General features: G+C 57.7%; 3 protein-coding genes and 1 long non-coding RNA gene across 10 annotated transcripts; all 4 read left to right on the forward strand.

The window, feature by feature from the left end:
- The first annotated feature begins 647 nt into the window (after positions 1 to 647).
- SLC25A34 (solute carrier family 25 member 34) lies at positions 648 to 3333 on the forward strand. Of its 2 annotated transcripts, XM_074560643.1 has the most exons (5): positions 650 to 1536; positions 2139 to 2204; positions 2590 to 2742; positions 2841 to 2975; positions 3090 to 3333. In XM_074560643.1, the coding sequence occupies exons 1-5, from the start codon at positions 1048 to 1050 to the stop codon at positions 3270 to 3272; spliced, it is 1026 nt and encodes a 341-aa protein (XP_074416744.1). In that variant the 5' UTR covers positions 650 to 1047; the 3' UTR covers positions 3273 to 3333. The 2 variants fall into 2 exon arrangements, with proteins under 2 accessions (XP_074416745.1, XP_074416744.1); XM_074560644.1 differs by lacking the exon at positions 2841 to 2975 and having other exon boundaries at positions 648 to 1536.
- TMEM82 (transmembrane protein 82) lies at positions 3178 to 8296 on the forward strand. 5 transcript variants are annotated; one of them, XM_074560616.1, is made up of 6 exons: positions 3178 to 3312; positions 3560 to 3784; positions 3881 to 3953; positions 4232 to 4406; positions 5965 to 6373; positions 7282 to 8296. In XM_074560616.1, exons 2-6 carry the CDS (start codon positions 3613 to 3615, stop codon positions 8043 to 8045), a joined length of 1593 nt encoding a protein of 530 aa, XP_074416717.1. In that variant the 5' UTR covers positions 3178 to 3312; positions 3560 to 3612; the 3' UTR covers positions 8046 to 8296. The 5 variants fall into 5 exon arrangements, with proteins under 5 accessions (XP_074416717.1, XP_074416716.1, XP_074416720.1 ...); XM_074560619.1 differs by lacking the exon at positions 3178 to 3312 and having other exon boundaries at positions 3365 to 3784; positions 6063 to 6373; positions 7282 to 7469; positions 7589 to 7821; XM_074560618.1 differs by lacking the exon at positions 3178 to 3312 and having other exon boundaries at positions 3377 to 3784; positions 7282 to 7469; positions 7589 to 8024.
- Positions 8297 to 9185: 889 nt separating this feature from the next.
- FBLIM1 (filamin binding LIM protein 1) lies at positions 9186 to 14091 on the forward strand. Its single transcript, XM_074560641.1, has 9 exons — positions 9186 to 9242; positions 10365 to 10713; positions 11486 to 11694; positions 12072 to 12205; positions 12303 to 12408; positions 12521 to 12690; positions 12803 to 12981; positions 13084 to 13201; positions 13529 to 14091. Exons 2-9 carry the CDS (start codon positions 10688 to 10690, stop codon positions 13640 to 13642), a joined length of 1056 nt encoding a protein of 351 aa, XP_074416742.1. The 5' UTR covers positions 9186 to 9242; positions 10365 to 10687; the 3' UTR covers positions 13643 to 14091.
- A 4049-nt stretch (positions 14092 to 18140) lies between these two features.
- Positions 18141 to 24233, forward strand: LOC141732159 (uncharacterized). 2 transcript variants are annotated; one of them, XR_012583969.1, is made up of 5 exons: positions 18152 to 18325; positions 18755 to 19050; positions 21568 to 21618; positions 22140 to 22251; positions 23377 to 24233. It is a non-coding gene; the product is annotated as an uncharacterized LOC141732159 (long non-coding RNA). The 2 variants fall into 2 exon arrangements; XR_012583968.1 differs by lacking the exons at positions 21568 to 21618; positions 22140 to 22251 and having other exon boundaries at positions 18141 to 18325.
- Positions 24234 to 24435: the final 202 nt, after the last annotated feature.

Consider the following 24435-nt stretch of genomic DNA (forward strand, 5'->3'; position numbering starts at 1 on the left):
GCTTCAACCCTGAATTATCCCGTCCTGATGCTCCAGCCCTGTTTATCCCTGGATCCAGGAGCCATTCCCAGTCTAGACGAGGAATAAACAGCCCAGGGGTCAGCCCCCAGCAGCACCCGCCTTCCCCATTAACCCTCCCTCGCCTTTTGGGGTCAAAGGAGGGGATTTGGGGGGGGATATTGGGGATGGGGCAGCCGTTGCGGGGCGAGGACTTTGGGGGTTCCCCCCCCCTCCCAATAATGACCGAAGCGGCTACGCCACGGTGTAAACTCGGGTCCTGAGGGGGTCACGGTGGAGCCCTAAAAATAGGAAGTCACAAGGGGGGGGTGGGGGACAAAGGGGACAGGCAGTGACCTTCCCCACACCCCCCCCCCCCGCAGCTTTTTGGCCTGGGAAGCTCGGATTTCAAAAGCATTTCTGTAACCTCGAGAGGGGATAGAAGGGGGTCAGACACACACACACACACACACACCCCCCATCCCCCGCCGGCTCCCCAAACCCCCGCCACAAGTGCAACGAGTTGGTGGTTGGTGAGTCCTCATCGCCCCCGGCTGGCTGGGGGGGGGGGGGGCAGATGTCTGCGTGTGCCCCCGAAAACCACCTATCGTCAGCTTTGATTTCAATTTTATCGTGCCCCCCCCCCCCCTTTTTTTTTTTTTGGCAGAAAGAGCCTTTTTTTTGGGTTGTTTTTTTTTTTTTTCCGCTGTTTGCGCCGGGGCACCGCAAGTCACGTGAGAGCGGGACGCCCGGCCGGGATTTGGCTGCCGGTTGCGCGTCGGTGCCGGTGGAAGGGGGGGGGGGGGGCCCGGACGGACGGACGGACGGACGGACGGACGGACGGACGGACACCCCCACACACACACCCACCCCCCCACACCCACCACGCACCCCCAGGCCTGACCTTTGCCCCATATCCCTTCCCAAATTGGGGGGCGGCTTCGGATTGGGGGGGGGGGGTTTGCAGGAGGCGGCGCTCGCTCCCCCCTATTTCCCGAGGGCGGGGGGGGGAAGGTGGAGCCTGGGGCCATCCCCGCGGGCAGGTGCTGCATGGCGGCGGGTGGCGGGGCCCTCGCACCCTTCCCCGGCCCCCCCCCCGCCTCCCTGCATGAATTCCCTTATCCCCCCCAAAACAGACCCCGCGTCGCCCGGGGTTCTCCCACGGGGGGGGTCCCGCCGGCCATCGATTTGGTGCTGGGAGCCACGGCCGGCTGCTTGGCCTGCGTCCTCACCAACCCCTTGGAGGTGGTCAAGACGCGGCTGCAGCTGCAGGGGGAACTGCAGCCCCCCGGCACCTACCCCCGGCCCTACCGGGGGGTGCTGCGGGCGGTGGGGGCCGTGTGCCGGGCCGACGGGCTGCGGGGGCTGCAGAAGGGCCTGGCCGCCGGCCTCCTCTACCAGGGGCTGATGAACGGCGTCCGGTTTTATTGCTATTCCTGCGCCGAGGACGCCGGCTGGACGCGGTATCCCGGGGGTACCGTGGCCGCCGGGGCCGTGGCCGGGGCGGTGGGAGCCTTCGTGGGCAGCCCCGCGTACCTGGTGAGTGCTCCGTCCCTGCAGCCCTCGCATCCCCGTCGGGGGGGGGGGGGGGGGGGGGATGGATATTTTGGGGACACACACCCCCCCCCCAAAAGCTTTGGCCAGCCCGGAGCTTCGCTGCATCCCACAAACGCTGGCGCGGTGCATCCCCCCCACCACCACCACCACCTTTGCTCTGCTTCACCCCCCCAAAAATGTGGGGCTGCTTTGTGCATGCTCTTTCCCACCCCCCCCCTTTTCTCCCCCAACCCCCCCCCCCAGAAACCCGAGGGGAGAACTCCCTCATAAGGAAATTTGGGTGGTTTCCCCCCTTTTTGGGGGTATCACCTGTTTTTTTTGGGGGTGCAGAGCTCAAGGGGGGTGGGGGGGGCTGCAGTGGGTGTTTCTGGGGGCACTTTGCCCAGGGGTGGGAGGGGTGGGGGGAAAAAAAAAAAATGAGGTTCAAAGTCTGGAGGCGCCGCTTGGCAACACATCTGGGCACCCCACATCTGTCCGGGGGGCTTAAAACACCCCCAAAAGCTGCTACGAAGAGATGGGGGGGGACCCGCAGCCCTTCCCGGGGGGGACTTGGGGGGGGTTTTGTCACCCGGTGTTGTCCCCAGGTCAAGACCCACCTCCAAGCCCAGACGCTGTCGGCCGTGGCCGTGGGCCACCAGCACAACCATGAGGTGAGCAGGGACGGGCTTGGGGTGGGGGGGGGACACGGACAAGATTCGGTGGCACTTTGGCCGTGCAACGCGCTGGGACCCGGTGAGGACAACGCTATTTTGGCCACCGGGTATTTAAAGCTGCTGTTTGGCAGCTCGGCCCCCGGATGGATGCTATAAATAATGTGTGAGGACGGGGAGGGGGTGACCGGGGCACGGAGCCGTGACACGGGATCCAGACACCCATCGGGATCGGTGTCACCCGGCCGGAGACGCGGTGGCTTCGTGCCACCGAGGAGCGATGGGGTTTTGCGTGACAGGGTGGGAAATTTTTGACAGATGGGAAATTTTTTCCGGGTTGGGGTGCACCGGTTCCCGGTTTTCCCGAATTTCCTCTCTTCCCCAGAACATCGCCAGGGCTTTCGAGAGTATCTACAAGCAGCACGGGGTGGCGGGGCTGTGGCGGGGGGTGACGGGGGCCGTGCCCCGGGTGGCCGTGGGCTCGGCCGCGCAACTCGCCACCTTCGCCTCCGCCAAGGACTGGGTCTGCGAGCGCCAGGTGAGGGGCGGGGAGGGACGTGCAGGATCCAGCCACCGCCGGCCCCTCCGCTCCCTTATTTTTCGGGGGGAAAAGCTGACGGCCGGCGCATCCCGCAGTGGTTCGGGGAGGGCAGCTGGGCGGCGGTGCTGGCGGGGGGCATGGTGAGCGGTGTGGCCGTGGCGGTGACGATGACGCCCTTCGACGTGGTCAGCACCCGGCTCTACAACCAGCCGGTGGACGCCGACGGCACGGTAAGGCCGTTTGGCAAAAGACGGGGTGAGGCCGGGGGTGGAGGGGGGGTGACACACGGCTTTTCCCGGGGTCGCCTCCGGCAGGGGTGCGCAGCCGGCTCCTCTCTCCCCCAGGGCAAGCTCTACCGGGGTTTTTTGGACTGCATCCTCCAAATCTCCAGCAAAGAGGGGCTGCTGGGCTTGTACAAGGGCATCGGCGCCGTCTACCTCCGCCTCGGCCCCCACACCGTCCTCAGCCTCTTCTTTTGGGACGAGCTCAGGAAGATGGTGCAGCACCAGCAGCCCCCGGGGCCGTAGGACGAGCAGCTCCCGGCCCCGTTGTCGCCGTTAATAAAGGGTTGTTTGGGTTTTTTTTCTATTTTTGGCGTCGTTTCGGGGTCTTTGGGGTGGTGCAAAGCGCAGGGTGGGTGGGGGGTCAGAACCTGCAAAACCAGGACCTAAAATGTCACGACGCATCGGGGTGGAGAGGGTAACGGCGATGCTGGGGCGGGGGCGTTAGAGATGCTGGTGGTCCCCGAGCCCCGCCAGGTGCATCCCATCACCGCATCCCTCTCCTCACCCTAATTTTCCCCTCCTCGGGGCAGCTGGAGCTCTGGCCGGAGGAGCTGAGCTCCAGCTGCCCTCGCTTGCCCCGGCAATGATTTACCAGCCCGGGGGGGCCGCTCCCAGCCTCCGCCCCGCGGACCTTGGAGCCGGGGCCTGGTCACGCCGTGGCTCCTCTCCACCAAAAATGTTTTCTCTGGGGTCCTGGCTGCCGGCGTTGCCCGGGCTGGCGTGGGGCTGGGCGCTGCTGGATGCCCTCCTGCAAGGTGAGACACCCCCGAGGGTGCCATGGGGATGGCTTTGGGGACATCCTGGGGGGGGGGGACACACGCCGGTGACCCGCTGCTGCCTTTTCCCCGCAGGGTTGGTGGGTGCCTGTGCCGTCTTGGTGCTCTGCAGCCTCCTGAAGGTTTATCTCTACATCCAGTGCCTGAAGTAAGCACCAGCCCTTCCTCCCCCCTCTGCCTTGGGGGATTCGTTTTGGGGAGCCACTTTTGGGGTCTGCCTTTGGGCTCCATTGTCGGGGTGTGGGGGCGGCTCTTGGCACCCATGGGTGCTGGTGGTGGCCTGAGCCAGGCAGGGGCTGTGCCCTCCTCTCCCCGCTGCAAAGCCTGGGGCGGGGGGGTCGTCTCCGAGGATGTCACCCCGTTTTGGGGTGGCGGAGGAGGAAGGGGACATCCTGCCCAGCTCAGCGTCCCCCCCGCTGTCCCCAGTGACCCGGAGAGGCAGGCGGAGAAGGAGGCGATCCGGGCGCAGCGGTGGGTGCTGGAGCTGCTGCATGCGGTGGTGCTGACGGCCCTGCTGGCCCTGGTGGGCTCCCGCGTGGCCGCGCTGGTGGTCCTGGAGTTCTCCCTGCGCGCCGTCTCCACCGTCCTCTCCCTCGGCAAGGTGAGGCGGGAGGGGGGAAACTGAGGCACGGCGGGGCGGTGGCACGGAGGGAGGACTGCGCAGCCCTCGCAGATTCGCAACAGCTGCGGGGGCTGCGGCATGGGGGGGGGACGACCGTGCATCGTTTCACAGCCGCGCATCCCCTTGCTGCGTCGCAACAGGCGTGGGGAGGATGGGGGGGCTGCGGCACGGGGGACAGTATGCGTCCCCTCGCGGCTCTGCGGGCAGGGCGAGGGTGGCTGGCATGGGGAAAACCCTGCATCGCTTCGCACGCACGCCTGCCTCTGCCACCCTGCAGCCCCTCGCTGCGTGCGACACCCGTGGGGGGGGCCAGTGTGGAGGAAGCCGCGCATGCCCTTGCAACCGTGCAGCCCCTTGCAGCTTTGCAGCACCCGTGGCAGGGGAAAGGGGAGGAGGCACGGGGAAGAGCTCGCGTGGGTCTGCAACTGTGCATCACTTGCCGCTCGCAACGCCTGCGGGGTTACGGGCAGGCTGCAGCATGGAGAAGAGCATTCATTGCTTTGCAGCCATGCATCCCCTCGCTGCTCTGCAACCCCTGCAGGGAGGATGAGGAGGGCTGGCGTGGAGAAAACCCCGCATCGCTTTGCATGCGTGCATACCCTTGCAATCATGCAGTCCCTTGCTGCTCACAGCACCCGTGGTGGTCCAGCGTGGGAAACGCCATGCATGGCTTCGCAACCGTGCGTCCCCTCGCTGCACGCAACGCCTGTGGGGTTGCAGGGGGCTGCAGCATGGAGAAAACCATGCATCGCTTTGCAGCTGTGCCTCCCCTCGCTGCTTTGCAGCCTCTGCAGGGAGGATGAGGGCTGCGGCATGCCCAAAATAATGCATCCCCCACCTGGCTTGCAGCACCCGTGGGGCGTATGGGAGCTTCATGGAGCAGCCTGTGCATCCCCTTCCTGCTCTGCAGGGAGGATGAGGAGGGCTGGCATGGAGAAAACCCTGCATCGCTTTGCACGCATGCCTGCCTTTGCAGCCGTGCAGCCCCTTGCTGCTCGCAGCACCTGTGGTGGTCCAGCGTGGAGAAGACCATGCATGGCTTTGGCTTTGCAACTGTGCATCCCCCCGCTGCATGCAATGCCTGTGGGGTTACAGGGGGCTGCAGCATGGAGAAAGCCATGCATCGCTTTGCATGCATGCCTGCCCTTGCAATCGTGCAGCCCCTTGCTGCTTGCAGCACCCGTGGGGGGGTCCAGCGTGGAAAACACCACGCGTGGCTTTGCAACCATGCGTCCCCTCGCTGCATGCAACGCCTGCGGGGAGAACGGCGGAAAAGGCATGGAGAAGACCAAGCATGGCTTTGCAACCATGCGTCCCCTCGCTGCAGGCAACACCTGCAGGGTTACGGGGGGCTGCGGCACAGGGAAAACCATGCATCGCTTTGCAGCCGTGCATCCCCGCGCTGCTTGCAACACCCGTGGGGGGGGTTACGGGGGGGCAGCAGCATGGAGGAGGCCATGCATCGCTTTGCAGCCGTGCACCCCCTCGCCGCTTTGCAACCTCCACAGCGGCTGACGGCGCCGTCCCGCTCTCGCAGGGCGCCCACAGCAGCCAGCTCTACCTGCTGTGCCAGTACTCGCTGGGCTGCGGCGTGTCCTGCGGCCTCAGCTTCTTGCTGGAAGGGGCTCCCCACAGGACCTGCAACCTGGTGCTGGCGGCAGGGCTAGCGGGGCTGCTGGCCACCTACGCCCAGCGTCTGGCTCGCCACGTCTGCACCCTCTACGAGCTGCACAGCCGAGCGCGTTACTGCGGTATCTGCATCTTCCTCCTCGCCGCCGGTCACGGCATCCCCCGGCTGCTGCGGAATGCTTTGGCCGTCACCTTCGCCGTGGCCGACCTGGCCGCCGTGGCGCTCATCAACCGGGATTTCCTCTCCACGGCGGAGGCCATACGCTTCTGGACGCCGCTCACCATCTGCTACACGCTGCTGGTCGTCTACATGCAAGGTGAGAAGGGGACCGAACCCCCAGTTACAGGATTTTTTGAGGGGTAAGAGGGGTATGTCCCAGTATGGGGCATCCTGGGGCTGTGTGGGGCATCCTGGGGATCTATAGGGGCAGTATGGGGCATCGTGGGGCTGTATGGGGGCACAGGGGGCATCCTGGGGCTGTGTGTGGGATATATGGGGCATCCTGGGGCTGTATGGGGGCACAGGGGGGCCACTTGGGACTGTATATGGGGCAGTATGGAGTATTCTGGGGCTGTATGGGGGGGTGCATGGGACATCCTGGGGCTGCATGGAACCGTTTGGGACATCCTGGGTCTCTGTGGGGGCACAGGGTGGGGGGGCTACCAGGGGCAGTAGATGGGGCATCCTTGGGGGGTGTACGGAACTGTGTGGGGCATCCTGGGGGCTGTATGGGGGGTACAGGGGGCATCCTGGGACTGTATGGGGGCACAGGGGGACCACCTGGGGCTGTATATGGGTCAGTATGGGGCATCCTGGGGCTGTATGGAACCGTTTGGGACATCCTGGGTCTGTCTGGGGGCACAGGGGGGCCACCTGAGGTGGTATATGGGGCATCCTGGGGGGCTGTATGGAACTGTATGGGGCATCCTGGGGCTGTATGGAACCATTTGGGACACGCTGGGTCTCTCTGGGGGCACAGCGGGGCCACCTGGGGTGGTACATGGGGCATCCTGGGGGCTGTATGGGGGTACATGGGGCATCCTGGGGGTGTCTGGGGATATATGGGGCATCCTGGGGGCTGTATATGGGGCAGTATGGGGCAGTATGGGGCATCCCAGGCTATATGCAAAGCGTCCCCGAAATGCACGGTGTCCCCAGGTCGTGGGGCTGGGGAGGGGGCTGGGGTGCCCCCACGGTGGCCACCCCGATGCCGTGTCCTTGCAGAGGAGTCGCGGCAGAGCGCGGGCGGGCGGGCGGTTTACCAGACGGTGCTGGTACGGATGGGCGGCCTCTTCATCCTCCTCCTCACCGTCGGCCGGTGGACCGACGTCTTCCACGTCCTCATCTCGCTGCTGGGAGAGCTCTGGTGCCTGCTCCGAGCCGGCGTCATGCTGGAGGCGTGCTGGCGGCAGGTGAGATGGCCGGGGGGGGGGGTGTCACCTCCCCGCCACGACGCCGGGGTGATGGGCCGGCGGCAGCCCCGAGACCACGGTGAGGGGCCTTTCTGCTTCTCTTCTTCCATCTCCCATAGGATTTCGCCCAGCAGCCTCGGTTGGACAGGCGGTTGGGATCAGGATCGGGATCGCAGGAGACGTCCTGATAAGCCCTGGGGTGTAACCGGGCATCAGAAACTCAGGGTGGCTTTGCCCAGCTCCCCGAAACGTGGGCACCCCCCAAATCCTCCCCGTCGCAGATCCCCCATGGGGACAAAGGCAAAAGGGCTCCTGGAAGGTGCTCGACCCCATCCCACGGGGTGGGGGAGTTCGGGGGGAGGCTCACATGGTCCCTGTTTTTTTGGGGGAGCCCACAAGGCTGTGGTGGTGCTGGGGGTTTGCTCCCCGGTCCCCCCGGGGATGCAGGATGCTGACGGATGTCCCCGTCCTTGGCAGCTGCAGGGCCACACCATTGTGGTGCAGGGGCCTTTGGGGGCTTATAAATCTTGTAAAATAAAGCTTTTTCCAGCAAAATCCGTAGGCAGAGTGAGCTGAGGTCCCGTCACGTTGGAGAGGGTCTCAGGGATGGCCGTGCAGCTTTTTTGCAGGAGGCGGGTGGTGCGGTTCATCCCCGGGAAGGGAAACTGAGGCACAGAGGGGGTGACCCTCCAGCTGAGTGGTGCCCTCGTGCCTCAGTTTCCCCACCTGGATGCAGCCGGCTGCGCTGTGCCATGGGGCACCAGGCCTTGCGCGGTTGGGCTGTGGGATTTGGAGAGGGAGGCCCTGGCTGTGGCTACTTCCCTGGCCAAGACCCCCCCCCAGCCCTGGAAGTGGGGAGCAGGAGGGGGGCTGGGACAGTATGAGGGCATATGGGGGCATAGGGGGGGCACCTGGGGCTGTAGAGAGGCGCATAGGTTATCTTGGGGGGTATGTGCGGCAGTATGGGGCGTCCTGGGGGTAAGTGGGGGTATAGAGGGCCACCTGGGGCTTTGTAGGGGCACATGGGCATCCTGGGGGTGTATGGAGCTGTATGGGGCATCCTGGGGCTGTATAAGGGTGTATGGGGCATCCTGGGGGCATATGGGGGCTTAGGGGGCCAGCTGGGACTGTATAGGGCCACAGGGGCACCCTGGGGTTTTATAGGGTGCTGCATGGGGCAACCTGGGAGTGTTGGGGGCAGCTGGGGCTGTACGGGGCACCCTGGGGATATGGGGCACCCTGAGGGTGCCAGGGGCAATCGGGGGGGGTCCATGGGACAAGCTTGGGGCGGGGGTGGTGTCATGGGTCATCCTCGAGCACATAGGGGCACCCAGGGGCCACAGGGCACCCCAGGGTGCATGGGGCTGCCGGCGGGCACCCTGAGGACGTGGGACACCCTGAGGTCTCATGGAGCACCCTGGGGTGCATAAGGCTGTCGGTGGGGGGGGGGGGGGGCGGGGCACAGGTCACGTCAGGGTGGATGGGGCACCCTAGGAGGGTGTATGGGGCGCCCCGCGTCCTCTAGGTCACCCTAAGGCCCTATGGGGCACCCCAGGGAGCATGGGGCACCCTAAGACCCTGTGCCCCCCCCCATCTCCCCCCCCTGCCCGGGGCCGTGGGACAGGCAGGGGGGAGGAGGGAGAAGGAGGAGGAGGAGGAGGAGGAGGGAGGAAGGGGCGGTGATGCCGGGCGGCTCTGCCTCCCCGCTGCCCCCGCCGCGCCGGGCAGGGCGCGCCCGCGGAGCGCACGGAGGGACCCGCACCGGCTCCCCAGGTAGGGGACGGGGACAGGGAGGGGGACACCCCCGCCCCCCGAGAGGCAGACGGGGCTGCAGGGTCACCCCCAGGCAGGCGACCCCCCCCCTCCCCCCACCGGGTAGGGGACCACCCCCCACAAGGAGGGGACGGGGGACACCGCCAGGTAGGGGACACCCCGGGTATGGGATAGGGGCCACCCCCAGGTAGGGGACAAGGGACCCCCCCGAGATGGGACATGGGACCCCCCTCAGGTAATGGGATAAGGACTGCAGAGCTGTCCTGGGACAGGACAAGGGGACCAAGAGTGACCCCCCCCAGGTAGGAGACGGGGGACACCCCCAGGTATGGGATTGGGGACACCCCCAGGTAGGGGACGGGGGCTCCCAGGTAGAGGGGGACCCGGTGGGGCCACCACCGCTTAGGGGACAGGCCCCTCCCCCAGGTAGGGGACCTGGGGCTGCGGGGCTACCCGGTGGGGGAGAGAGGATTGCAGGGGGGCTGCAAGGCCACCCCCCAGGTAAGGGACAAGGGGACAGCAGGGCCACTCGGGGAAGGGACAAGGGGACACCAAGGGCTGTGTCCCCCCACCCTGTCCCTTCTCCCTTGGGCATCCTCAAAGCGCTCTCCAAGAGGTCCCCAGGGCAGGGGACAGAGTTGGGGGACAGCTGTAGGGGGCCATGTCCCATCCCAATTTCGGGGGGCATTGGGGGTGCCCCATAGGTGTTCCTATCCCCATCGGTCCCCCAGCGCTCCCCCCCCAGGAGATTTTTGGGGCGATGCTTGTAGGAAACCTGGGGGGGACCCTTCCCAATGCAGCCCCAGCCACCCCAAACTAGGATGGAGCTATGTTGGGGGGGGACGGACCCCATTGAAAAAAAGGGGGGGGACACACCTCCCATTAATGTACCCCGGCTGGGAGGTGGGGGGGAACCAGGGGGTGCCACGATGGGGCTGCCGGGATCCCGTCCGCCCCGGCACAAAGAGGAATGCGACGAGCACATGGTTCCCATTAGCCCCGCAGATTTTTTTTTTTTTTTTTTTTTTTTGCTTTGCTTTTTTGAGTTGTTGTTTTTTGGGTTTTTTTATGATTATTCTTTTTTTTTTTTTTTTTTTGTCCCCCCACCCCTATTTTCCGCAGCTCGGCCGGGGAGGAGGAAAAGCGGTGGCTCCTGCGGGCGAGGATTTGAGCGGCCGGGCGAAGGCTGGCAGCGCCGGAGCCCGTTTGGGGTTTCGCCGGCGGGGAGGGAGGGAGAGAAGGGAAGGGAGCGAAGCCGCTCGGGGTTTTTTCCTTTTTTAATCCCTTCCTCTGCTTGAGTCAGAGGCTGAAGTCACCGGCGTGCACGTCCCGAAGCTTTTCCCCCGCCACGGGGCCTGGGCGGGGGGGACTGGCCGCCCGCTGAAAGGATGCGCCAACATCTGTGAGCAGGATTTTGGGGGAGCGGAGCCACCCCGCGCCGGGGCATGAGACCGGGCAACTCATCACACAGGTATTTTTCAGGCCGCCGATTCGTCTCGGGGATGAATCCTGCTTCACCGGCGCTGCCTGGTTAAAGCCTCGGGGTGTCCCGTTCCAGCCCCTCCTAAACCATCCCGTTTGGGAAGGGGAAGCTTCGCTCCAGCTGCTTTTCCCGTTGGGAAGCTGAATAAACAGCCCTTTTCCTTCCCGAGCGGAGTTTATCGGGGTCGGGCGCATCCTGTCTGCGCCGCCGGGCGATGCTCAGGGGTTGTTTCGATGATGGGGACACGTCCCATTTGCAGCGTTGTGCCTCAGTTTCCCCATCTGCGAAAATAAAGGGGGGGATGCCCTGAGCCGCGGGTGATTATCGGGAAAATGGGGAGCCAGGGGGAGCTAGAAACACCCCAAAAAAGGGTTTGCAAAAGCAGATCCTATTGCAATCCCATTTTTAAGAGGAAAGGTGGAGTCTTCCTGCTGCCCACAGGGAATTTAATCCCAGGTGGGGGCAATAAGAGGAAATAAGGGGGGATAAAATGCTTACAAAAGGGTGGAGTTTGGCCACGGAGGCATGAAAATGGGTGATTTTGGCTGCTGCTTCACCGGACCCTTTACCCTCTGTCCTTCCAGGCACGAGACCATTTATTGCGGTGACGCGGGACGGGCACACTCACTCCTTCTCCCTTTCCGGGAGGGCGAGGAGGGAGGCGGGTTGAGGCCGAAGGGCGGTGTGGCTGCAGGAGCTGCCGGTGCGCCCGTGGGTTTTGCTCCCTTTCTTCTCTTATTTCCCCTCAAATCGAACGCAGGTCCGGCTCTTCCATGGCTTCGGCGACGCTGCCGGGAAAAGCGGAGAAGAGGATCGCTTCGTCTGTCTTCATCACCCTGGTGCCACCGCGGAGGGAGGTGGCCACCAAGGAGCAAACCCAAAGGGTGACGCGGCCCATCGGTGCTGAGGTCCCGGCCACCCATCGCCCCCGGAGCCCACCACCACCGTCCCCCGCGTTGCCCAATGGAGGTGAGGGGTGTCGGCGCGGGGGGCTGTGAGCGGTGCCGGGAGGATGATGATGGTGCCGAGGATGCTGCGGAGATGCTTTGCTAAAGGATGCGTGTGCAGATGGGGAGGGATATGGTTTTTGGTTTTTTTTTGTTTTTTTGGTTTTTTTTTGGGGGGGTGGTTATTCCCCAAATCCCTGCACCCACCCCAGGATGGATCCGGCTGCTGGGGAAGGGCTGTGTTTACTCTCTATCACTGGGCGCTTATCGGTGCTGTTTGTCCCCTCCGGCTGGGACGACGTTTGCTTTTGGGGTAGGTCAGTGAGCGCCGTTGCAAAGCTGTCGGGGTGCTCCCCCCCCCCCCCCCCCTCAAACCACTGCGTCTGGCTTTTGCTGCAGAAACTCCCCCAGCAGCCCCCGTGCCTTCGTCCCTGCCGGTCCTCGTCCTCTCCGAAGCGCCCCAGCCCTTGTCTGCGGAGGCGCTGGGTCCGGCGCTGCAGCAACTGGACCTGGCAGCACCCACCACCCTCCAGGTGAGGACGTTGGGGTGCAGTCTTCCCCCCAGTGCCTCAGTTTCCCCACCTGCAAGGGCATAAATGTAACGTGCCTTCGCCTTCCCCTGCTCACCAGGCCCCTTCCGCCTTCCCTGCTGAATTGAGGCCACCCAAATTTTGCCAGGAGCAGGCAGGCAAGCGGCAGGATGCAAATGGGTACCTGGAGAGGGACGGCTCCAGAGGTAAAACTGGGGGCGGGGGGGGGGGGATGGACCCAGCTGCACAGTGCGGGCTCGTCCCCGGTTGGGGAAACTGAGGCACACAGCGCCGAACCCCTCTCCCTTCTTCCCCCAGACATCTGCGCCTTCTGCCACAAAGCGGTGGGGCCGCGGGAGCCGACGGTGGAGGCGATGCGGAAGCAGTACCACGCCAACTGCTTCACCTGCCGGACCTGCCACCAGCTCCTGGCCGGCCAGCGCTACTACCAAAAAGACGGGCGCCCCATGTGCGACGCCTGCTACCAGGTACCCGTCCTCCCCCGGGGACAGCCAGCACCCTCGGGGTGGTGGCAGGAGATGCTGTCCCTCCGGAGCTGGTGTGTGACGGTGTGTGTGTGTGTCCCTGTCAAAACATCAGGCCACGCTGGAGAAATGCGCCAAGTGCCGGGGGCTGATCGCGGAGCGCATCGTCCGTGCCCTGGGCAAGGGCTACCACCCCGGCTGCTTCTGCTGCGCCGCCTGCGGCCGGGCCATCGGCGCTGAGAGCTTCGCCGTGGACGAGCAGGACGAGGTGTACTGCGTGGCTGACTTTTACAGGTTGGGGAGCGCATAAATGGGGAAGCGACCCCCACGCTGGGGGGGTTCGGCTCGTCCCCATCACCCCACAGGCCTCACGCCGCCCTGGTTTGGTCCCATCAGGAAATACGCCGCGGTTTGCAGCGCCTGCGAGCAGCCCATCATCCCCCGCGAGGACAAGGACACCTACAAGATCGAGTGCCTGGGACGCAGTTTCCACGAGGGCTGCTACCGCTGCGAGGTACGGACCGACCCCCCCCCCCCCCCCAAAAGCCGAGGGGTTCGGCACCGAGCCTTCCCAAAGCACGGCCACGGGGCTCATGGCACCCGGGGTTGGTTTTTAGCCACCAGTTTATCTTGCAAGCGATGGGGAAGGGGGAAAAAAAATTAATAAATCAGGTGAAAAGGACAATGTGTTTGGCCAGGAGAGCTTCAGCTTTTCACGCTTTTTGACATAGTTTGTTGCTTTTTCCAAGCGCTGGTGGGTTGTGTAGGAAAGAAGGGATGCAAGGCAGCACGGGGACCCCTAAAACGTGGGTGTCCCCCCCCTTTCTCCTCTCGCCCCCAGAGCTGCGGGACACCCCTGTCGCCGGAGCCGACGGAGAACGGGTGCTACCCCCTGGGCGACCACCTTCTCTGCAAGTCCTGCCACGTCCGCCGGCGAAACGAGTCATCCTGCTAGAACCCCGCGGTTCGACCTCCCTCTTCCAGCGCCGGACACCAAAAAAAGGGGTGCATCCACCGGGATGCACCCCGTGACCAGTCCTGGGTGCCCGCTGCACCCCCAAATAGCTGCAGGACTGGAGTTTTCGTCCCCAAAACGTACCCAGGACCCCAAGCTGTGGGGCTGGCGAGGTGAAGAAGTGCAGATATAATGTCCCAGCGCTCGTCATGAACATAAAAAGCCCCGGCAGAGCAGGGGTGGCGGCGGAGCTGAGGTTATATTCACTTATTTCTTTTTTTAAATTCCTTTTCCGAGGCCGGTTTGGTTTCCTTGGATGGTTTTGTTTCTTTTTTTTCTTTCTTCTCGAGCTTCCTTGGAGTTTCACTTAAACATTTCTCTCTGCGGTGACGCAAAGAGCGGGCACTGATTTAGTTACTTGCAGTTAAATAAAACCCCAAGTTTTAAAACCCCTCGTTTCTTTCATCCGCCCTGCATTCCAAACCCATAAAACGCAAGTTTAAAAGTAAGGGGGGCGGGGGGGGAAAAGCCACTATTTCAGATTTTATAGACGTGGCCAGAGTCGGGGCGCTCGGGGCGCTGACGCCTGGGGTGCAGTGATCTGGCAGATTGCCCGGGGGGAAAAGCGGAGGGTCGGGTTTTGGGGCCGGATTTGGGATTTTGCACTGTGCCGTGGTGTTGATGCAAGGGTGTTTGGTGGTGGGTTAATTTTGCTGACAGCCTGCGCTGTCTGGGTTCCATCCCAACCGAGTCCCGGAGCCGGCAGAGGGCAGCCGGAGCACAAATTCCTCCATCAAGCCGGAAAAACTCCAGCTAAACACCATCTCTCCTATATCCGACAGCGCCGGGATGCCGGGAAAGACCTGACAGCCCCATTTTTGCACCTTATCCAAGATAATATCGCTCTGCCATGGGATGCTTTTTGCTCTTCTCTTGGTCCAAGCCGCGAAACAGCAGAAATCTGACCATTTCTCTGCGTGCCCAACATCTGTGCAACCGATGTCGCCGACGCTTAGCGGTTTTGTTTGCGAGGGCGTTGCAAACCAGCCGGAGAAAGAGAGTGTTTTCTTTTTAACCGAAAGGGCTTAAAAAGCCACAAAATGAGAGCGGGGAAAAAAGCAAGAGCAGCTGAGACGATGTTTAATGCTTTCCCGATTAAAAAAAAAAAAAAAAGGGAGTTTCTACCAAAAAAAACAACTACCCAACCAGCAGCCGTAGGCTTCTAGGTCACGTTGTATAATGTCTCTCTAGCGCGTGCTCTATTTATGAATGAAAGGGTTAATGTATGCACGAGCCCGGCGCGGGCTCTATGATTAATCACACCGACGCCACAACTATTTCCTGCTGACTCTCCCCATCTACAAAGCCTATTACTCAACGTTCGTTAATGTGCGTCTACGGCCCATCAATCAGGTCATAACTTGCTATAAACTTATTTATAAATAGGATGTTAATGTAAAGTCACGGTGTGTCCCGGTCATGTAAATCGGTGGCTTTGGGTCCGGCCGGGAGGGGAGGCCCTGTCCCACGCCGGGGAAGTCCCGTGCTCAAAGTCAGCTCTTGCTTTCTAAAGCCTCTCGCCCCGCGGGGAAAACCAGGCACCAAAATGATGCTAAAAAAGTAAAAAGATGTGGGCAGACTTGGCAGGGGCCAAAGGGCGCCGGGAAGGGAAGCCCCGGAGAGTAAAGGGGTTGCCTGGTTTTTTGCAATATGGGTATTTTTCCAAGCAAGGTTGTCGGGGAGGATGGAAACACCGATGCTGAGTGGTGTTTTGGATGGGTTATTGCATTCTATGTTGGCTTAAACCCTCTGCGCAGCACCCTTGGGTGCTACCCCCCCCCGCAGAGCTAATGGTGGGAAGGGGCTGGGTATTTTCCCCGCAGAACAAGCCAGGATGGGCTTGTTTTGCACCAGGACTGTGGTGATTTTTGACTGGAGGCAGGCAGGATGATGGTTTTATCAACATGAAGCCTTGGAGAAGATGCTGAAGGGCGAGGAGAAGGGCATGGTGCAGCTGGAGAGCTTGGCATTGCAGTGAAGGGATGCAGAAGTGGTCAGATTTGGCATGTTTTTCCAGGAGCGGAGGATGGTAAGGGACAGGGATGGCTGGACACGGTGGGGGTAAGATGACAAAAGACTTATTTAAGCCTTTTTCTTCTCGGATAAGGGGAGAAGCAGTACACGCTGAGGCCCAGGGAGCGTCGCTAAGCCTGAAAAGCATGGCCCCATGCTTTCCCCAGGGAGGATCTCGAGGAATTTCCAACGCTGGCCAAGCCGTGTGTGTGCGCGGAGGAGATTTTGCAGGGGCTGTGGGAGCTGGGTCCTATCCCGCCGCTGAGCAAGCCCACGTCAGCTGCACCGGCTCAGCCCGTCCTTGGGCTCCTCGCCCCGCTACAAGCGCTTGTGCAAGGTCTGCTAGCAAAAAGAAAACAAATACAAATCACACACGGAGCAACATGAAGCTCCTGCTCTGCCCTGGGAGCCCCCCAAAGCCTCACGGAACCCCCAAAGCCTTGCAGAGCACCCCCCAAGTCCCCCCAGGTGTAAAACCCGCTCGAGGTCTCTCGTCTTATTCCGGCATCGGGGCAAAAGGGCAAAGAGGATTGTACGCCTCCGAATGGCACCGGCCGGGCCCTGCCCTTCCCTCGGCTGCTGCAATAAGCCTGTCTTTTCTTGCAATCCTTCTTGGCAGGCCAAGGAGAGCGGGGAGGGACCTGGCTGCCCTCCAAGGAGAAGCAAATGCAAATATTTCTTCACTTCAGGCTGGGTGCGGCCCTGGGGATAAAATTTCCCCGGGCTTTCCCAGTGAAGGCATCGGATACCGTACCCTGCTGCAAGCCCCGTTTGCTCCCAGGAATACAATGCTCTATCCCATAAAACAAAACCAAACCAAACCCGAAGGTTATCTTTCTTGCAACTCCAAGGACTGCCTGATTTTTTTAAAAAGAGCTTAAAGGAGAAGCTGGCGGGCACGGCTGTAGTATTTTTAGATCAGCGGTCAGGGTGTTGCTTCGTAACAAATAAGGCCTTTTTGCAGGTTTTTGTTTGCAAGCCCAAGATTTCTGGCATGGCGTGAGGAAAGTCAGCCCGTAAAGGGAAATGGGCTGGAAAGCGCATTTTCCCGGCATTTTCCCCAGCCAGCTGTGAGAAATGCAAAAAGCAGAGCAGGAGAGATGAGCCAGATTCCTGGCGTGCCTTCACTCCGCCATCACTGCCTTCAAGGTGCCGGGATGGAGCCGGGAACGCCGCAGGAGGGGAAACTGAAGTCAAAGAAGCCACCGGGGCTTTGCTGGATGGAGGAGCGTTGGGTGCTTAGTGCTGGTGGCGGTTTGGTGTGGGGTGTTTTTTTTTTCAAATATGATGGAGAAAGCTAGAGAAAAAAAACGGGTTTTTCCTTTGGTCGACCTGGGTTAATTGCAACCATATCCCAGCTGGCTTGCTGCAGCGTTGTCCTTCCCCGCAGAGCGTTTGGATCCATTTTCTGTGCTTTCCCGTCTTCTGCATAACCTAAAATCTAACATTTCTTACATAAAAAACGGCCTGATCCTGTTGGCTAAGGGAGAGGGGGGGAAACCAGCAGGGATTACTCTGGGAGCAGCCCAAGCCCTGAATTTCTCCAGCTTCATTATGAAGCACAGGCGGGATACGTGTATAAAAAAAGCAGTATTTTCCTCATTTTCCCATCTTTCCCTGCAAAACTGAAACACCCAGCCTCACAATTTATTTTTAAAGAAATCAATAAGGCAAGGTGAAATCAACGCAGCCGGTTACGCAAGCGCGTTACCAGGCTGCAAGTGATACACTGGGTTATTTTAAAAAAAACCAAAAAACCAAAAACATACACACCAAAAAAACCAAACCCACCCTATTTCTGAAAATAGATGCGCAGTACACGCCTGCAAGTGGGACTTCGACATGTTATATCCCAGTTTTCCTTCATCGCATCAGCAGCAATGACAGCATCCCGCAGCCCGATTTCCTGAAAATTAACAATTTTCGCCCAGCCCTGGCTGCAAACGGTTTAGGTTACATCTTTATTTTGCTAGAGTGTCCATCAGAGCCCATAGGTGAAGGGGTTTATTTGAAAAAAAAAAAAAAAAAAAAAGGATTTCTCGCAGAGGTTATCCCGTTTGTCAAGGCAGCTTATTGACCTCGGTGATTTATCACTGGGAAAAACGCTGGAAGGAGGGGGTGGGGGAATAGCTCCTAAAAATAAATAAATGCCTTAATTCTCTGTGCGGTTAAACTTCCCCTCACAGCCCAAGCCAGGGGAATGTATTTTAATCTCCTTTATCGGATTGCCTCGTCCGCGGCTGAATCTTGCTGAGGCGATCGGCCTCCGCCCGGCGTTTTACCGGCACCGCGTTTTTGTGGAGAAAGAGAAAAATTAAGCAAGAAAAGGGAGGGTATTTGCCCGACTAAAGGGGTTGGAGGAGGAGGCCGGGGGCTGCCCCTCACGGCTCCACAGCGCCGCCTCGCCCGCGCTGCCGCAGGAGCTGCCCCCCCGCTTCCCGCTCCACAAAATGGCCGCCCGGCGGGGCCAGGGCCAGCGGCGCCCAGGCGACAAAATGGCGCCGGGCGGGCAGCGGGGGGAAGGACGGATGATGGGCGGCTGCGGGAGGCCGGGGAGGCCAGCGTGGGCTTCAGCCGTGCCAGGAGCACGGCGGAGGGGCTCCTCCTGATGTGCGTATCCCCTCCAGGCGGGCGGCAAAAGCGCTGCGGGTGAAACCTGACCTTCCCCCCCCACACCCCCCCCTTTTTTTTTCCCCCGCCGCTGTGGCAAAAGGGTGCGAAAATGCCCAGAAACGCGCATTTCCACTCGGCCACGGGGGTGGCGGAGGCCTCGGCCTTCCCCCCCGCCGCTTCAGGCGCCATCGCTGCCTCAGGGCTCCCCCCCGGCACCATCGTCCCCTCAGTCCCTTCACGGCACAGCTCGCCGGCGCCGACCCCTGAAATGGTTTGTGTTTTCTTCATGGCGTGGGGAATTTTTGGCCCAGAATTGCTCTTTCCACACGCCCCCCCCCCCCCCCCCTTCATCATCACCGCACGCAACCCGAGGTGGGTAGTTTTATGCCTAATTCTTTCTCTTCCACCGCTTTTTCTCCTTCACAGGGGTTGAAGCCACCACCATTCGTTCTCCTCACGGCATGGAAAATACCCAAACGCGCTTAAAAAAAAAAAAAAAAAAAAGACAAAACACCCGAGGATTGATTTATCTTCAGAGCTGGAGTGGCACGGGGAAGAAGCCATCACCGCTCGCCTTGCTCCCCACGACAACCTGCCCGCCATTCCGTTAATTAAAAGCATATACTTGGTGTGATCAGAGGTGGCAATACCGTAAAAAAAAAAAAAAAAAACAAAAAAACCCCGTAACATCCAAACGCTCGTTGTTGGAGGCTGCAGCCAAGGTACCATGTATGCTTTGCCTTTTTTTTTTTTTTTATAAATGTTGCCTTACCTTTTTTCTGTATGACAGTGTTGTTACAGGCTACCTTATAACATTGCCCCTTCTTTGTTAAAAACCACATGCCTAAAATACTGATCCTTTTTCCTGGAATTACAGTTTTAGGCCCATACAGATGCTCTTATTTCTACATATATAGAAATATTTCTACATATTTACTACACATCTTTATATATATATGTATCTCTCTTTGTAGGGACTGCTTACAGAAAATAAACCCACACACCTAAAACACTATGATTTAATTATATATAATCACTGCAATTTTGGCCCGAATATATGTTTGATTTTATATATATATATATATATATATGTATTACCTTTGTTTTCCTCCATTGGCTTTCTACTACAATATATCCTAAAAGCAGGAGAAAAAAAATGCCATAAAAAAAAAAAAAAGAAAAAAACAAAAAGCAACCCATCTCTTTTTTACAATCCGTGGTGGAAGTTTGTGCCTGAATGTTTTATTTGTTCCACAGAGATGTAGATTTTCCTTGGGAGATTTGGGGAGGATTTTTTTTTTTTTTTGTTAAATTAAAAGAGGAAAAAAATACACCCAGAAAAAGAACAATAAAAGAGAACCAAAAAAGAAAAAACAAAAAAGGCACACAAAAATAAACCCCCGTAACTGAAGCTGCAAATGCAATCAAATAGTCCGGATCAGACAATTCATTGCAACAAAAAGAGAGGACAAATTAGTTGAACTGCAATGGCAGGGCTTTGCTGTAGATCCGGGAGGAGGGATCAGCTCCTTTATCCCACCATCGAGCGCTCCAAACACCACCATTTTTTTTTTTTTTATTTTTTTTTTTTTGTGCTTTGTGTCGGGGCGTTTTTATTTAAAGCCGAGCAGGCTGCAAAACCCCGCTGAGACGGGGCTGCCAATTTTTATATAATTTTTTTTTTTTTCCCCCTGCACGCACCCCATCCTTGTGCAATCCTCTCCCTTTTATTATGTGCTCTGTTGCGCTCTCTCTTTTCTTTTTTTTCTTTTCTTTTTTTCCCCCCTCCCCTCTGCGGGTATAAAGGTTTCTCTCCTCTCCCCAGCTCGACTGCTTATTCCAGAAGTTTCTACGGGGGAGGGGAGCACCCACTGCGGAGCCTTTGCCGCAGCACCGGGGAGGAGGAGGAGGATGCAGAGGATGCACCACCTCTCCCTGCCTTTTCCCTGGCTGGCAGCTCTTTTCCAAGCCTCTCCCCCTTGCTAGATTTCCCCATCCTTGAAAAGGATGCTGGGAAGTGTTTGCAAGGGTTTGGTTGTTGTTTTTTTTATTTTTTTATTTTTTTTTTTCCTAAATAAATTAAAAGCAGAGATGTGTCCTGATGGAGATGGATGAGGCTGGGCTCGCAGCAATGGGGTGGCTCGCAATGCCGCAGCCGTAGCGAGGGTACCGATGGCAGAAGTGACCTTTCCCAGGCGATGGGAGGGAGGCTTCCCCCCCCGTCCCGACACGCTCCCGCTTGGAATTCATTTTAAATAGCAGGGTTATTATTTTTTTATTTTCTTTCTCCCCTCCCCTTAAAGAACAGCTTGCTCTTTCAGTGATTTCTTTTTTTTTTTTTTTTTTTTCCTTGTAGCCTGTGGGTTGAAGCTTCCTCATGATCGTGGGTTTTTTGGGTTTTTTTTGTGTGTGTGTTTTGAATTGCATTTTAAAATTGCCCAGCTGGAGACAAGTCTTGATTAGAGCTGGAACAATAGCTCCATTTTATTAATAATGGGAAGGATTTACAATCCTACAGCACCTTCCTTGGAAGGCTTTCAAAATCATTTGCAAACAGTCACAAATTTAAGATTTCACAGCCCTTGGCTGTGAGGTGGGTAAGTATTTTAATGGTGCCACCACCAAAAATCACGTCGGTGGCAAATCTCCATTTCTGAGTGCTTAAAAAGATGACAAATTTGTTGGGTTTTAGGGCTGCAAAGCTGGGGGTGGGGGGGAGGTTGGTAAATGGGGCTGGCTAAAAGCTGTAACCTAAATCTGTTCAGTGTTCTGTGTAGATGTAGAGTGTTTTGCTGCGTCCTGGGAACGGGGCTGTTATTTCTCCGCCTGCTCCACGCAGACCCTTCCTTCTTCCTCTTGTGAAGCTGTGGACTTGCCTGCTTGTCAGTAAACATCTGCTTATAGATATTTTTATTTATTTATTTATTTTTTAAATTCATTACCTCTTTGTAGTCCCCAAGTGACCTCCTTTACTGCTGGCTCCGCTGTGGTTTGACCGCAGCTTTGCATTAAAGCAGGTTTGCCAGCGCTAATGTGTCTCCCCGCGAGGCAGAGTGACCTTGCTCGGGGGACTGGGCCCACCGACCTCATGCAGATGCTCCCCTTCGATTACAAAACCCCGCACGTGCCACTTTTTTCCAGCGCACCCCTTCCCCATCCAGCTAGCACAAGGGGGTGTTGAAATATTATGGGTGAAAGCTGCCTTATGCCTTTTTTTTTTTTTTTTTTCCCCATCCCAGGGAAATAGAGAATTGTTTGTGTAACCCCTCTCCACAGCAGATACCTTCTTTGTAAGTATTGTAAACACGCAGGGATCTCAGAGCCGGCTGGGCAGCGGGATCTGGCCTTGCCGAGGAGCGCAGGGCACAGTGCTCTGGTTGTGTGAGCGTGTGTTGTACACGGGCCACAGAAACCCACAACGTTTCTGTGGTTACTTCTGTCTGGATAGCATGAGTTGGTCCCAGGGTTTCCCCTTCCCACCGCTTACTATTTCACAAAAGCAAAGGCGGGTGCTTCTGGAAAAAGCTCTGCCTTGTGGCCTTTAAAAAAAAAAAAAAGAAAAAAAAAAAAGAAAAACTGCTGTGGATTAGTCATCCTTATTTTTAAAGGAAGCTGTGTTTGCCAGCCCTATCTGTATAACGCATGTGCCTGTGAGATATTAACTATTAGCTGTATTTGCGAGGGCTGGTAATGTGCTCCGGTCGCTGCTCTTTGGAGCGGTGCCACCGAGGCTCCCTGGAGCTGCTGCTGGCAGGTGGAAAAAACTGACCGTCCAGCTTTTCATACCCTTCCCTCTATTTTCCTTTCTCAGTGCTGGTATCTCTGCGTTGGCAGGTGTGGAAACGTAGCGACCGTAAGAACAGTAAGTGAGGATAGATGAGCTGTCTTCTGCGGTCACTTCCAACTCCAGAGAAGAAGCCCTGGTGATTTATATTTTTGTCTTGCCTGTGGTAGCTTTTACTCTTAAGCTCCACTGTATCTTGTGAGAAGACTGAGTTTTACCCTTTTGGATGCTAAAAATGTTACCATTTTTAAACCTTGGTGGTTTTTTCCCTTCCAAGTGGTCACTTGGAAGAGCGAGCCGTGCAATTAAAAGAGTGTAACGAAGGACAGCTCCCTCCCCCTTTCCCCTTTCAAAAAAACCCTTCCAGAGTTGTGTGCTCTTGAACTGCTGCATAGGCAGAAAACATACAATGCAGTTGTCAGCATTGTGCTGATGTGTGGCACATTAAAAAAAAAAAATACACACAAAAGGGGTGGGGAGAACGGGAGCCTCCAGGGAGTAAAACTGTGGGGCCCCTTTCCCTACAAGCGAGCAGCCCTACACGCGATAGTATATTACTCCTAATTTTGCTCACACAAAGGGCTAACGTCGGAGGGAGCGTTGCAACGTCCTAAATTGTGTTGGTGAAGATCAGGGTCCCCCTGAACTGTTGTTTGGTTTTTTTTTTTTCCTGTGAACGTGCTGCTGTTTTATTACTCGATTCCTCAAAGTTGTGCTCGCTCACCGGGAAGAAGGAAAACGCTTCCCTTACTGGCTGCAATTTCTTTTGTTGTGTTGCAAAAGGTAATAAAAAGCACCTGGCGCTGGTCTCTCCGAGGTCACACATGACTTCAAGGCGCAGAGCCCCGGCAGTCATTAGTGCGCAAGGAGTGTTAGGTATCGGCGCCTTCTCGTTAGCCTCCCTTAATGAGAATATTGGCAGCGGTGTTGCGTGAATGCCTCTGGCTGACCAGCGGAGAGGCCCTGCCCTGCTAAGCTGGAGCAACACCTGATGAGAAATGCAGTGATTTTACTGCCAGTGAGGCAGCCTGGTTGCTGATTTGCAGCACAGCTATTGACTTTATGCTTTTCTGGCAAAAATTTAGCGGAGGGTAAGTATGAGGTGTCCTGGCCAGATTTCATACCGTCCTCCCTGCGGTGGAGAGCTGGGGAAAGTTGGTGTGTGGTGTACGTGAAAATTGCCAGTAGCTCCTGTGCCCAAAGCCTTGTCTATACTTGAAATAAACCAGCATGGACAGGGATATTAATTTTCCTCTCTCGTTAGGGATGTGTTGGTTTGGAGATACGCCTCATGCTCATCAGAGGCCTTCGCTGGCACGGAGCTACGGTGGACCAAGAACCTGGCTGTTTGGGATGTTTCCACGTTTTTCAGGTTGGCACACCCCGTGGGACTTGGAATTACTTTTCTTTGGCAGTTCAGGACAAAGGAGTGAGAATTACCTGAACTTTTACCACCCTCCGCTCTGGACTGAAGAGTTACTAGAAAGAGCTCCATCCATGAGGTTTCCAAGCTAAACAAAACCTGAATTTCCAGTGCCAAAAAGCAAGCGAGCGATAGAAACCTCCGCTCCTCCTCCGTAAGGGGGGAAACCTGCAGTCTTTCAAGCATTCCTATTTTCCCGAAGAGTTAAAAAGCTGCATCGGGAGAGCTGCAGAGGTAAAATGAGAGCCAAAACTTGCCCAGAAACTGTTCTTCTGTGCCGGATTGCTGGAGAGGTTTTCGAGTGCAGCAGGTCTCAGCGCACAAGTATTTTTCTTCTGTATTTTTCTCTGAAGTTGAAAGAGCGATAACGGCGCAAACGCACATGCAGTCTGCTCCGTTTAAAACACCATCCACTCGCTTCGGTATCAAAATGGTGTTTGGTGAAACAAAAGCTCTGATGGTGGCTGCCTCGGTATTTATTTTGCGCTGGGTGTGCCGATCAATCCGGTGGGGAATGTGGGGAAGAGCAGCTCACGGATTTGGACTGTGGGGTTCGCACTAAACCCTTGTCCTGCCAACATCTCCAGTGTAATTTCTGTGATTTTTTCCTGGGCATTGCATGTGGGACCTTTATGTAGAAATAATACAACAATTGGGTGTTAAAAACGGCAAAATACAGGATATTGGTGATCAGTCCAGTCCTAGGTGATTTATATCCTTTGCAGGTGTCATGTTTGGGTATCATCATACAGGGCTGGCGCTTTTTGGTTTTGCTTGCTTTGTTTTTCCCCTAAAATCAAGTATTTTGCAGCCTGGAAGACCAAAGTCTTCTCTGTCTAGCTGATGAAATGCCCCGTGTTTGGGAAAAACCCTTGCGAGGTGAGCAGGTACAGCTCTTCG

The sequence above is a fragment of the Larus michahellis genome, chromosome 16 (assembly GCF_964199755.1).
Source record: "Larus michahellis chromosome 16, bLarMic1.1, whole genome shotgun sequence".
NCBI lineage: Eukaryota > Metazoa > Chordata > Aves > Charadriiformes > Laridae > Larus > Larus michahellis.

Excerpts from the sequence above, each read along its gene's own strand:
- SLC25A34 (XM_074560643.1), top strand. The coding sequence starts at position 1,048 with ATGGCGGCGGGTGGCGGGGCCCTCGCACCCTTCCCCGGCCCCCCCCCC. Across the intron at positions 1,537-2,138 it reads TGGGCAGCCCCGCGTACCTG|GTCAAGACCCACCTCCAAGC; the intron begins GTGAGTGCTCCG and ends TGTTGTCCCCAG. Across the intron at positions 2,205-2,589 it reads GCCACCAGCACAACCATGAG|AACATCGCCAGGGCTTTCGA; the intron begins GTGAGCAGGGAC and ends TCTCTTCCCCAG.
- TMEM82 (XM_074560616.1), top strand. The coding sequence starts at position 3,613 with ATGATTTACCAGCCCGGGGGGGCCGCTCCCAGCCTCCGCCCCGCGGAC. Across the intron at positions 3,785-3,880 it reads GCTGGATGCCCTCCTGCAAG|GGTTGGTGGGTGCCTGTGCC; the intron begins GTGAGACACCCC and ends TTTTCCCCGCAG. Across the intron at positions 6,374-7,281 it reads GCTGGTCGTCTACATGCAAG|AGGAGTCGCGGCAGAGCGCG; the intron begins GTGAGAAGGGGA and ends GTGTCCTTGCAG.
- FBLIM1 (XM_074560641.1), top strand. The coding sequence starts at position 10,688 with ATGAGACCGGGCAACTCATCACACAG. Across the intron at positions 10,714-11,485 it reads CCGGGCAACTCATCACACAG|GTCCGGCTCTTCCATGGCTT; the intron begins GTATTTTTCAGG and ends AATCGAACGCAG. Across the intron at positions 12,206-12,302 it reads CAGCACCCACCACCCTCCAG|GCCCCTTCCGCCTTCCCTGC; the intron begins GTGAGGACGTTG and ends CCTGCTCACCAG.